The sequence below is a fragment of the Narcine bancroftii genome, chromosome 1 (genome assembly GCF_036971445.1).
Source record: "Narcine bancroftii isolate sNarBan1 chromosome 1, sNarBan1.hap1, whole genome shotgun sequence".
Lineage (NCBI taxonomy): Eukaryota > Metazoa > Chordata > Chondrichthyes > Torpediniformes > Narcinidae > Narcine > Narcine bancroftii.
The window spans coordinates 330,011,628-330,025,629 of record NC_091469.1 but is presented as its reverse complement, the minus strand read 5'-3'; the positions used below and the strand labels follow the sequence as shown (position 1 = coordinate 330,025,629).

The window sequence follows — 14,002 nt, the reverse complement described above, 5'->3', positions numbered from 1 at the left end:
AACTGAACACTTCACAATGCAAGTACAGCCACAAATGCCTATCTTATATACATCTTGTATACATCTTCTATATGCATCCAAATTAGACAGCATCCTCTGTCCAATACAGCAATCAATAATATTATTAATACCTTTGAGTTCAGTCTTGCTGCCTGGTTTGTCTGTTTGACAGGCCACACATTTATTTGCATTTGATGAATTCTGAACAAAGCAAACGTCGCAATCCCAGTCCCCTGGTGGCTTCTTAAATTTGTCACCAAATCCTAGAATCCCTCCTGTTGGCACCGAAGCCGGAACGTTGGATGCAACACCTAAAAGAAAAATTCATAAAATGGGAAAAGAAAATAATTCTGTAGCATTTTCAATGAAATTTTTAACCTTCTTGTGGAGTACAATTTGGGCGAGGGGAAGGAGTATGAGGCTGACAAAGAGAGGGAGGCATAATTTACCATTTATAAACTATGCAATTGGCAATTAACTTTTGGAATTTGAAAATAAAGTAAAATGTGACCATGTAACTATCAAATTATCCAAATAACTAAATAGTATATCAACATTTTTCAGGGAAGAAAACCTGCCTTCCACAAATTTTTTTTGCACATTCACATCCAAGCATAGATCCAATAGAAAGGCAGCCACAGCGGCCCTGCCACTGGTAGGGAGCCAAAGTATTTCTCTACAGGATTCTACGACCCACTCTGATTGCCTACAGATCCATACAGGCTTAAAACAGCCTGTTAAAAGAATCCACAATGGTTTATTTTAAAATCTTATAACTGCGTTATCTTGACTCAAGATGGCAGTGCCCGTGTTCGGCAGCCTCCAGAGAAGTAGCAGACTGGTGTAGGGCACCAGAAAACAGGAAGAACATCCCCCATTTGAGGAGAAGTGGAGACACCATACCACCCTAACTGACCATGGTGACAGATCAGTGAGGGGCTCTGCAGCTGAAGAACATACAGGTGGGCTGTATGAATCTCGAGCTGAGAAACCCACCCACACAGATGATAGGCAACTGCAGTCAAATTGGGGATTGGGGACAGGTGGGGGGGGCGGGGGGGGGGGGGGGGTGGTGTCTTTCACCTAAAACACCCCTGGCTCAAAATATGTTAATTCCATTAATGAATGATAATAAAATCCTGGACACTTGGTCCGAGCGAGGGGTCAAGTATATTGAGGATTGTTATGAGCAGGGACAATTTATGACATGTGAGCAAATTAGGAATAAATAAGGAGTTTTAAATACATATTTTTTCTGCTATCTTCAGTTATGATCTTATTTAAGATAAATTAGGTCCAGCACTAACCTTACCTATTTGTAGTGAAATAGCAACTCTGGTTCAAAAGGGGAGCATAAAAAATTTATTTCAAAAATGTATTTCTTACTTCAGGCGGGAATCCCTTAACAAGGGCTTGATAAATCAAGACAAGGTGGGAATCAGATTTGGATATAGAAATTGATTCATTTTGCTGGTCAGACTTGTGTCGGGACAGTAAGATTAACACAATTAATTTAAGGTATTAGCTGGTGCAATACAACTTCCTGCATCAGCTATACCTTACTACACAAAAATTACAAATTCAAATCAGAAATATCAGGCCAATGTTTTCAATGTGGTCAAGAAATAGGTACTTTCTTGCATTTAACCTGCTTATGTCCTAAAATGGGAAGAATTGGGTAATCTCCTGGAAAAAAAATATTACAGGAATTCAGTATCACCAGGCAACTGAATTATTTTTATTGGGGAATTTACAAGACACAAGAGGCTATTGAAATATCAATCAAAATTCGTTAAGCTTGCTTTAGCAATGGCCAGGAAATGCACAGCAGATACTTGGAAATCTGATACCCAACTAGGTTTAGCCCACTGGAAGTTAGAAATGCATAAATGGGTTCCCCTGGAGAAGATCATTTATAACCTCAGAAACAGACATGATGCATTTTCAAAGATATGGAATTCATACCCAAGGTACATCGGGGTAAATCTTTAACAATTCCCCCCTCCTGTTTCTTCCCCCCTGGTGCTCGCAGAGCTGAGGACCCAAAGATCAGTCAGGTTATTTATCCCTTGATGGGAATGGGGTTTATCTTATGTGAAGCCAATCTTTTCTTATTATTCTCTCTTCTAATTTTTTCCTTTTTTGTTTCTTGGGGAGGTGGGAAGGTTCCTCTAATTTTGTTCTTTCTCTATTATCTTTTTCTTCCTTTGGTTCAACAAGGACATTGGATTTGCATTTTAGTCAGTTTTTTTGGGAAAATTTTAATTTTCTGTTTTTCCAAAAGAGCATCACATCTGAAAAAAATCATTTTTAACGTATTTACACTTTCTTTTTGTATAATTCACTTCATAAATACAAATACTACGCCAGCTTATTTGTAATTTTCTTCCCTCCCCTCAGAACTTTGAAAATTAAACAGTAACTAAAACTACAGTGACAAAAAATGGTAAAGAGAAAAAGAAAAGAAAAATTCAGCGTACCACCAGCCTTTCTAATATACTTCCTCTCTTTGAGATGTTTCACTGCTGTTGTCTTCATTTATTTTGTTAGCCTTTTAGAACTGTAAGCTATTGTTATTGCTGTGCACCAAAGTGCTCTAGATAAGGTTGCCATATTTTGGCGTGTATTTATTTCTTACATTATGTTTTTTTCTCCATGGGCACACAGTTGACCATTTGAGTGATGAACAGGGGGGAGTTGATGATCCAAGTGATCGCAATGCATTTTTTTTGCTACTGACAGGGAAATATCTACAAATTTAATTTGGAATTTAATGTTCTGCCCTCGTCCTCTAATTTTCCCAATAAATACAGTTCCAGATCCAGTGGGGCCGGTTCCCATAATGCTAGTTAATATATTAGACAATTCCAACCAAAAGAGTCTCGCCTTCGCGCAGGTCCATGAGGAATGTATAAAGGTACCAATTTCTAACCCACACCTGAAACACATTTCCGATATCTCTGATTTTCCTTTGTGTAATTTTTGTGGTGTGACATACAATTGGCGTAAGAAATTATATTGTACCCATCTTAGTCTGGCCTCAATCATCGATGTTACACGTTCTCTATATCTGACCAACAATCTTCATTATCATTGTTCCCAAGTCTAACTCCCACCTCTCCCTTGATCTTTGCAGGGGCAGTTTTGGGCCCTCACTTTGAAGTACAAAGTACATCCTAGATATAAATTTGGGAGTCCCTCCCAGTCGAAGTAGCCCTTCCACCTCGTTCCCTTCAAGTGGGGTCATGATAGGGGTCCATTTTTCCCTCAGGAAGGATCTTAACTGTAGAAAGTAGTGAAAGGTTCCATGAGGCAAATCATATTTATCCTTCAGTTGTTCAAAGGACATGAGCTGTCTATTTTCAAAGCAGTTCTCAATAGTTCAGATCCCCTTTCAGTGCCAAATACCCAGAGTATTAATGGTGCTTTTGGTGATATGACTATCTCTTTACCAATAGAATCATTAATTTCCTTCCAGATTTTTACCAGATGTTTTAGGGTGGGGTTATCTGTTCTTTTATTTATTAATTTGGCATTTGTTTTGATAATGCTATGAAATTCTACATTAACCCATTTTAGTAGTTCACCTTCTTCAAATAAAAATGCAAGGAACCTTGACTGGGCTGCAAAGTAATATTTCCTAAAATCAGGAAAGCATAGCCCACCCCCCCCCACCCCAATTTATAATCCCATGTCAGTTTTTCCATGTCGATCCTGGATATTTTGCCATTCCACAGGAAAGTTCTTATGCTGCCATTTAATTTAAAAAAAAACTTCATGGTAGATGAATGGATTGAAATAAATACTGTAATCTTGGCAACACCTACATTTTGATACAATTTACCTTGCCCATCTCTTTAAATCATTTTCTATTTTTTCAAGGATTGGGGTATAGTTGAGTTTGTACAAGTTTCCCAAATCTTTATCTGTTGTTATCCCTAGATATTTAAAATTACCCAATTGCCACTTGATACAGCTTCCCTGTTTATATCTTTCATATTCCGAGTTAGTCAGGGGCATAATCCTACTTTTTTCCAAATTTACCTTGTATTCAGTGATCATGCCATAATCTTCCAGGGTGGTCTGCAATTTGGGCCACCCAATGATTTAGTTGGTTCCGTCAAGTATAATAGCACATCATCTGTGAATAGGTTTATGTTTAATTTGGCCCACCTTGAATCCCTTTATGTATGGGTCCTTCCTAATATATTCTGCTAATAATTCAATAGCTAATACAAACAACCCTGGAGACAGTGGACAACCCTGTCTGCTAGATCTACCTAAGGGGAATGCCTAGAAAATCTGGCCATTTGTTATGATCCTTGCTTGTCGTTTAAAATATGTTTTTACCCAATTAATATATGTTTTTCCCAGTTGAAAATTTTCCATTACTTTAAATAGATATGGCCATTCCAATCTATTGAAGGCCTTTTCTGCAACCAGAGATAATGCTACACTGGGGTTTTTCTCTGGATCATGTATTATCTTCCCAAGTCTTTTATAAAAGCTGCTTGGTCCGGATTTATTAATTTTGGGAGATATTGGTTCAATCTCTCAGCCAGTGCTTTGGCTATCATCTTGTAGTCTGTATTTAATAACAAGATGGGTTTGTAAGACGTGGGCTTTATTGGATCTTTATTTTTCTTAGGTAACATCACAATTATTGCTGTTGAAAAGGTGTCCAGGAGAGTCTTCGACTCCGCCGCTTGGTTAACCACACCCATCATGAGTGGCATGAACAAATCTTTAAATGTTTTATAACAGTCCCAAAGCTTTTTCAATTTCTTCCCTAGTGAGGGGTGGGGGGTGGGGGGGGGGGGGCGTCTAACCTCATCGGTCCTCTTGGCTCAATCTCGGCAGCTCAATTCCATTCAGAAAGTCATCTATTTTTGTTTGATCCTGTCGTGATTCTGAATTATAAAGTTCTGTGTAGAATTGTTTAAAAGTATCGTTATTTATTTATAAATTGTGAGATATCACATCTGACTCGTTTAACTGCATTGATGCATTTTGTAGTATTGTAATTTTTTTTAAATACTTGATTTAAAACCACTTAGCAAACATTAAAATATTTCAAACTGAATCCAAGTATATGTGGTATTTTATTAAAAAAAGAAAAAAACCAAAAGAAAGAAAAACCTCATTAATTCCCCCCACCCCAAAATAAAAAAGATGGACAAGAAAACCACAACAGGAGTACTTAATTTTCTAACATTTTTAAACATATAAATAATTATATTTCTAGAGACCTATAAGAGAAAAGGATTGTTTGAGATTCATTTGAATTTTAATACCAACAGTTTGTAAATATGGGCTCCACATTTTACAAAATGTATGATATTTATCTATTAAATTATAAGTAATTTTCTCAAGAGGAATACAACTGAATTTCTGCGTGCCAAATCAGTAACGAACTTCCAAGTTATAGCAATACATTTTCTAGCTATTGCCAAGGAAATATGAACAAATTGATACATATTCAGTTTTAAGTTCAATCCCACTAATATCTCCCAGGAAAAAAATAATATTGGATTCTGTAGGAATCTTACTCCAGTTATTTGTTCTAATAAATTACCCATTTCAAGACAAAGAGGATTAATTGTGGAACACTGCCAAGTTGAATGCAAAACAAAAAGTACCAACTTCTTGTCCACATCTAAAACATAAATCTGAATAAGTATAATTTATATTATGTAACTTTTGTGGTGTTAAATATAACTGATGAATAAAATTATATTTAACTAACCGATCATTCACATTTATTGTACTTTTCATACTCTCTCTACATATCTGAAGCCATTTACATTCATCTATTTGCTTATTTATATCTACCTCTTATTTATGTCTTGATTTATGAATTTTCCTTTTCTTGTGTAATTATTTATACGTCTAAAATGAATTTCTTTACATCTCTAGTACATAATAATTCTACCATCTCCACTGGTAATAGTAAATCTTGACCAAAAAATTGTATTATCCAATATCTTAAACTTTTCCTTCATTCCACTAAGATAATAAATTTCTCGACTTCAAAACCATCTTTAATTTTTTTTAATACCACAATTTTGCCAAATTTTTAAATAATTATTTTCTATAGAAAATGGAAGAAGTCTATTTTGAAATAATGGTGTTCTTCCAGACATTAAACCCCTTCCTCCAATCTCTTTATGTTCAATTAAATGTTTCAGCTTGGGTGTTTCTCTATTTGCTATTAATAATCTTGCATTCCATTTATAAAAATGTTGTGAATCTGTTTCTCCTATTTTATCAAGTTCTAAATTCACCCATACTGGAACATTATTTAAATCAGACATTACATTGACAAATCTCAACTGTGCTGCTTTATAATAATACATAAAATTGGGGAGCTGTAAACCTCCTAAATCATATTTCCACATCAATTTCTCAAAATAAACCCAAGCCATTTTTCCTTTCCATAAAAATTTTATAACACAAACATTGAAATTGGAATCGATTGAAATAAATACTGTATTCGAAGAAAAACATTAATCTTAACACAATTTACTTTACCTATCAAAGTAATAGGTAACATATTCCATTTTTTCCAAAAGATAAATAATTTTGGCAAATCTGATTGCACACGAAAGCCTATATATTTTATTCCAAGATCTGGCCATTTAGATTCAATTACTTCCTTACATTTCTGATAATCTCCATTAACTAAAGACATAATTTCACTTTCCTCTCAATTAGTTTTTAATAACCCAATATGCCTCCATATTTTTTAATTCTAATTTTGTTATTGCCCTATGCTATTACACTCCACCCTCCTTTATAATAATTGAATCACATGTAGACTCTTCTCTACTTTATTTCTCACTTTCTTTAATATCAACATGTGGATCGATATTTGTATTATTTTGTTAATATTATGGATATTTATGTTTATCTTTTTGATTAGTCTTCACTTTGATTGAAAGTTCTCAAAATTAAATATTCAAAAAAATGATACTTACCTGGCTTAACAGACTGACAGGCCACACATTTGCCATCCTCAGCCTTGTTTTGTACAAGGCAAACAGTACAGTCCCAAGCTCCTTCAGGTTTCTTAAACTGATCTGCTAAGCTCAGTGAAGTACTGCTGGAAGTGTCAGACTCAGTTCTTCTTTCATTTGCCATGGGAAAAGTCAGTGCTGGTTTTACTCCAGTTCCAGATTTTGGATTTTCACAAGCCACACACTTAATAGCTTCTGATTTATTTTCAACTAAACAGGTAGGACAGTTCCAGGTCCCGGCCAAAGGCTTGAATTTTTCTCCAAAACTCAACGGAGTCTCTACAGAAGGTGCTTTGTTACTGTCAGTCAACTCAACATTAGTCTGTATGGGAGGTGTAGATTTAGCAGTCTGACAAGCCACACATTGGTTACATGTACTTTTGTTTTGTAAAAGGCAGGAACCACATTGCCACAAACCTTCAGCTGGTTTGAACTTATCTCCAAATCCAAATGTGCTGGAGCTCTCATTGGAGGAACTGCTTTTTCCAGTAGTTGATGGTAAAGACTTCACAGTAACTGGAGCACTAGTCAAGGAATTAACAGCACATCGAGTGGAAGTTGGAGGTGAAGTGAACTCTTGGAAAAGATTATAAAAAGTTTGTGATTTTAGTTTACATTAAAAAAAGTAGGACTAACAGCACTTCACTTTAGTCTCAATACCACTATCTAAGTGCCCAAGCCCAATTCATTTTTGCACAAAAAGTAACAATTTTCCAAAAGCCCAAAGCACATGACACACACATTGAATTGAACATCGTGACAGCATCTAATATTCAAAGCACAAGCATTAAAACAGAATCAACATCGATGTTGAAAGATGATAATTAAGCAGTAAGCTTCATACTTTTCACTTTCATACATCATGTAAATACAAGACAATAGTTAAGTTCCTTATTTGGATGGTGTTGCTAAACGCTACTTGCTAAACGCTACTTGCTAAACGCTACTTGCTAAACGCTACTTGCTAAACGCTACTTGCTAAACGCTACTTGCTAAACGCTACTTGCTAAACGCTACTTGCTAAACGCTACTTGCTAAACGCTACTTGCTAAACGCTACTTGCTAAACGCTACTTGCTAAACGCTACTTGCTAAACGCTACTTGCTAAACGCTACTTGCTAAACGCTACTTGCTAAACGCTACTTGCTAAACGCTACTTGCTAAACGCTACTTGCTAAACGCTACTTGCTAAACGCTACTTGCTAAACGCTACTTGCTAAACGCTACTTGCTAAACGCTACTTGCTAAACGCTACTTGCTAAACGCTACTTGCTAAACGCTACTTGCTAAACGCTACTTGCTAAACGCTACTTGCTAAACGCTACTTGCTAAACGCTACTTGCTAAACGCTACTTGCTAAACGCTACTTGCTAAACGCTACTTGCTAAACGCTACTTGCTAAACGCTACTTGCTAAACGCTACTTGCTAAACGCTACTTGCTAAACGCTACTTGCTAAACGCTACTTGCTAAACGCTACTTGCTAAACGCTACTTGCTAAACGCTACTTGCTAAACGCTACTTGCTAAACGCTACTTGCTAAACGCTACTTGCTAAACGCTACTTGCTAAACGCTACTTGCTAAACGCTACTTGCTAAACGCTACTTGCTAAACGCTACTTGCTAAACGCTACTTGCTAAACGCTACTTGCTAAACGCTACTTGCTAAACGCTACTTGCTAAACGCTACTTGCTAAACGCTACTTGCTAAACGCTACTTGCTAAACGCTACTTGCTAAACGCTACTTGCTAAACGCTACTTGCTAAACGCTACTTGCTAAACGCTACTTGCTAAACGCTACTTGCTAAACGCTACTTGCTAAACGCTACTTGCTAAACGCTACTTGCTAAACGCTACTTGCTAAACGCTACTTGCTAAACGCTACTTGCTAAACGCTACTTGCTAAACGCTACTTGCTAAACGCTACTTGCTAAACGCTACTTGCTAAACGCTACTTGCTAAACGCTACTTGCTAAACGCTACTTGCTAAACGCTACTTGCTAAACGCTACTTGCTAAACGCTACTTGCTAAACGCTACTTGCTAAACGCTACTTGCTAAACGTTACAGTTGAAGCTAAAAAGCTGCAATCATTGGAAATCCAAATCAAAGAAAACACTTGGAGAATCCAGTCAGTCAAACAGTAGGAGAACAAGGAGTGGTTCTCTATTTTCACAATTTACCTATTTCCACATTCAACAGATTTGCAGAACACTCAGGTTAAAGTTGCTCTTTTAACTTAAAATTCAAATTTAAAGACACCTTTATTGGCATTGCCACTAGTGTTGCTTGGTGCCCCTGACAAAGAAAAAACAGAGTCCCTTCAGAGTCACTGTGTATTCGTCCTCTGCTGCATAGACTCACGTTTTATTGATCAGCAATCCAAGCTCCAGTTCTAACCTCTAACACAATCCTGAAGCCTTTAGCACCCGAGGCCCTATTGGGGCTCTTCTTGCCTTCAACACCCTTATGAATCTCGATTCCGATACTTGGTTCCCACAAGCCAGTATTCAGCAGCCCAAAGTCCTCATGGGCTCCCAACCTGAAGGCTCCTACAGCTTATTCGGGTCCCTTAGCTGTTAAGCATGTGACTGGTTCGCTGTCATGGTCACTGTCCTGTAGGGTAATCGGCTTCTCAACGCGCAGGTGGGAGCATTCTTCCCATTTCTGATGCCAAGTGTTGGTCCGCTGCTCCCCTGGAGTCTTCAACTCCTCAGGGTGGAGGGGAAAGGGTGGGTGCCTGCTGTTGGCATCGGCCACATCTTGGACGCACCCTACCTTTGCAGGATTTAAAAATAAAATACTGTAAACTCCTTTAACAGGTCATTGAAAGCCTGTATGGAGCCATCGGCATTAGGACTCAGTGGTTGAACCCTTTGGAGTAGCGCGGTCTCTCTGGCCTTCTGGGTCTGGATTAGCTTTGCAGTTACAGCAGCTCTGGGAGCACCACCATTTTTTAAGTATGATTCTCCACCTATTCTGACCTTTGGACTTCAGCCACCTACATTATTCCAATGATGCGCAACTCAAGTTTGAGAAAAAGTACAGTTGGCTAATCAATAAACCTGCAAAACACTGGAGTCTTGTGCACGTCACAAAAGTGCTGGAGAAAACTCAGCAGAGAATCCATTGTAAACAAATGGTAGTTAACGTATCAGGCCTGAGCCCTTCTTCAGATGTGCTGAAAATCAGACAGACACCCAAATAAAAAAAAGTAGGGGGAGCATGGGGGGGAGAGGAGAGGGGTGGAGTACCAGTTAATAGGTGGGAAGGTGAAGGAGCTGGCATGTGTTGGCGAGAGGGCTGGTTTAAGGAAGCTTTCAGCAAAAAACCACAACATTAGGAAAAGGAATGGCTGGGGAGATGGAGGGATAGAAACAGGGGGATGAAGAGATTGGGGGAAGGGGGTTAACAGAAACTGTAAAAATCAGCATTGCTGCTGTCTGGTTGAAGACTCAAGAAAGAATGAAAGGTGTCATTCCTCCATTTTACTAATGTCCTCAACTTAGCAGAGTATGAGGCCTTGGACAGACATGTCAGTGCTGCAATGGCGTGTCGAACCAAGATGTCCAATGAGACGATCTCACAGTCTGCATCCTGTCTCCCCAATGTAGAGGCCACATTGAGAGCATCGATGGAGTAAATACCTCCTGTAGATTGGGAGAACTGTTTGGGGTACCGAATAGTGGTGAGGGAGGAGGGGCAAGCATAGCACTTCTTGTGGTCACTGTGAAGCAGCGATTGGTGGGAAGGGATGTGGACAAGGAAGGCACGGAGGGAGCAATTCTAGCATAAGGGGAAGATATGTTTGGTGGTGGGATGAGATTGTAGGTGGCAGAAATTGAGAATAAGTTGGACTTGGAAGCTAATGAGGTGGTAGGCGAGGACAACAGGAACCCTATCGAGAAGATGCCTGCGAATGTTTGTCTCTTGAAATGTAGAGATTGAGAAAAAGGAGAGTTATCGGAAATGAACCAAATGAATTTGAGGTCAGGTTGGAAATTGCCAGTTTTCTATCCCTGTTGTTATGTCCTTTTAATTGCATAGACTTCAAACTTGATAAAACTTTTACATAGACAACCTTAAAATAACTATGTATTTCTACAACTGCATCACACTTGTTTAAGGGTTTGATAGGTTGAAATTGATGCTGAGGGAATGAAAGGCAGTGTTTTCTGAGGGGGTAAGATTAGTATAGGCAAATTTGAAATGATTGATGTCTTGGAAGCAGTTGTAAATAAAAACATTCAGAGCAGGCAGAAGGCCAGAACAAGCTGTCCAAGCAGCTTATAGCAAGAGAAGGAGTCATTAGTTAGTGGGCAGATAATCCTTGTTGAAGTAGGCTCGGATTCAGAGAAAGAAAAGTTCAGCCATGGCAGATTAAGGGCACAGAGGCCAAAGGCAAGGAAGAATGTCCTGTCTCAGAGAGGGGATGGTCAGAGAGTTAGTGACAAAGGGTGGAGGGTTCAGGTATTCAGAGGGGTGAGAGAGGATTTAATGGGCTGGAGGCTCAGAGAAGGGGATGAGGAATAATGAGAGGTGAGGAAGAAGGGAAGAGCAGAGAGTGATGATAGGAAGAAGGGACAATGGGGAAAAGTACCTTGTATTCCATTTACTTTGAAGTTTCAAGTAACCCTTTTCTCCCCCCAGACGTGGCTGCACATTTCAATTTTTTCCTCCCCAGCTGGTAGTTGAAAAGTAATGTTGCATTGACAACTTTGGCCTGCAGTCCATTACGCAATAGTTTTCTCCATGCCACCCCAAATTAAAATACACGTTTTATCATTTTTCCAGTTCTCATGAATGATCCTTGACTTCAGATGTTAACTCTTTCTCTCTCCAAGGACAGTAGAACCAGAAAATTTTTGTTTTGGGGCTGATGCACTGTTATCAAGTGTTAAAGACAGCTCATTTTTAATTACCACGTGGATATTAATCAAGCAAACACTAAAATAGGGATTCAGGAGAGAAACAAGGTGTTTTTAAACAATCTTTTCAAAAAAATAAGAATACTTACCAGAACCTTTTAATATGTCCAGGACACTGCCTTGCTTCAGAGATTTAGCAGGTTTCAATGGCCCATCACATTGTTGATCTTTTCTATTTTTTGGCGGTGCAGCAGCAGAAGGTGATGAGGTGAATTTTGCTAAAGGATTGCATGAAAAAATTTAATTACTTGATAATATCAAGATAATGTTTAATTAATTTGTATGTAGTAACATTGTGTATACCTGCATTAATGGAAGGTCTAGCAGATACAAAAACGAATGGAGCTGATTTGTCAATAGGCTCACTAAACGTGAATCCAGTCTTTGATGGTGAGCAAAGAAGGTGGAAAGAGAAATGGACGGTTAATTTTTCCAAGTACAGACATTATTAAGAGCTACTGTTGCTATTTTAAGTATTAACTCCTCAAAATTGCAGAAATACATTAAAAAAGATTGTTTACAACTAATGGAAGTTTACAAAGATTTAAACTAAGCAAAATTACTTACAGATACTGAAACAGGTTGCAGATTTGCTTCTGTTGCTTTGATATTCGGTGTGGAAAATGTAAAGGCAACGCTGTTCGGACTGGATACCACTGCCTACACATGTAAAAAAAAATTATATTCAAAAATATACATATATGGATTTCAGGACTGATCTTTACCACAACCATCTTAATGTTTGTATCAGATAATTTTAACAGCGTATTAACATAATTGCAATATGGTACCATCTACAGGTCAATCAATAATTTTACTGTTAATTTTGAAGGTTTTTAACCTCTATCAATAAAAACCTTCAAAATTAACCATCAGAATGTATAATATTCAGAAGACATTCTCTTGATTTTACAGCCATCGTAGAAATCCATATGCAAATATTAATCTTTTTCTTTTCAGCTATCATTTTTAATTAATAATCAATTAAATCTCAAAATCAACTGCTTTAATGAATAGGAATTAACAACAGACATTATGTAAGAGGGTGATGCAAGGCAATAAGTTCCAGCCCCCATTCTTTAAGGTTTAGGCTAATGGCATTCACACCTCTCAGGTGCATTTCCAGTGACAACAATCCCGATCCTGTCACGTTGCCAGTTTTCTATCCCTGTTATGGCCTTTACATTGCATAGACTTCAAAATTGAAAACTTCTACATATACAACTGTAGAATAATTATTTATTTCCACCCTTCTCTATCTTTAACTAGTCCTGTCTGGCACCTCCAACAGTGCATGGCTCTATTTTATGAACTCTCTTTATTTGATCAGGAACCAAGACTTTCTGGAAAGCAAAACATAGAATGGCCATCTGTATCCCTTATATAATGCTAGATGCATCTCAAAATATTAATTTTTTTTTTTTTTTTTTTTACAAATTCGATAATTTCCCCAAAAACATGTCATTCCTCTTAAATATTTATTTGCTACTTTCTCTGTAGAAATTAAATCTATTTTATTAATCTCTTTTTAAAAATAACAATGGTAATAAGCAGAAGGATTAGGAGTTAAGTGCTCCCTTCATCAATTTTTTTTTGGTTATTTATTGTTGCTACCCAAAACTCTTGCAGTCCTCAGAACTATTATTCCCCTTGACAACAAGTTCCCTTTAATCCAATATATTCCTTAGTGAGCTGTTCAGGGACCACCTTTCTAAGGAGTTTTCAATTCCTTAATGAAACATAGATCCATAGCTAATGTTGATTTTCTTTCAATTTTGCCTCCATCTAATTTCATCTTCTACCATACCAATTAACTTCATATTTACATATATGGGTTTATAAGATCAAAACAGTGATTTTCAAAGGAATTGGTGTTCCTCTCAAACTGCCAATCTTTGGCTTGGCTTCGCGGACGAAGATTTATGGAGGGGTAAATGTCCACGTCAGCTACAGGCTCGTTTGTGGCTGACAAGTCCGATGCGGGACAGGCAGACACAGTTGCAGCGGAAAATTGGTTGGTTGGGGTTGGGTGTTGGGTTTTTCCTCCTTTGTCTTTTGT

General features: G+C 37.7%; 1 protein-coding gene across 3 annotated transcripts in view; it reads right to left on the bottom strand.

The window, feature by feature from the left end:
- Positions 1 to 14,002, bottom strand: part of nup153 (nucleoporin 153) — a 63,339-nt gene that overhangs the window by 18,428 nt on the left and 30,909 nt on the right. For all 3 annotated transcript variants that reach the window (XM_069908390.1, XM_069908368.1, XM_069908379.1), the window contains 5 exons: positions 12,511 to 12,603; positions 12,247 to 12,325; positions 12,033 to 12,161; positions 6,978 to 7,592; positions 132 to 311 (listed from right to left, as the gene is read on the bottom strand). In XM_069908390.1, the coding sequence (XP_069764491.1) occupies positions 132 to 311; positions 6,978 to 7,592; positions 12,033 to 12,161; positions 12,247 to 12,325; positions 12,511 to 12,603 (1,096 nt within the window). The remainder of the gene's footprint in view (positions 1 to 131; positions 312 to 6,977; positions 7,593 to 12,032; positions 12,162 to 12,246; positions 12,326 to 12,510; positions 12,604 to 14,002) is intronic.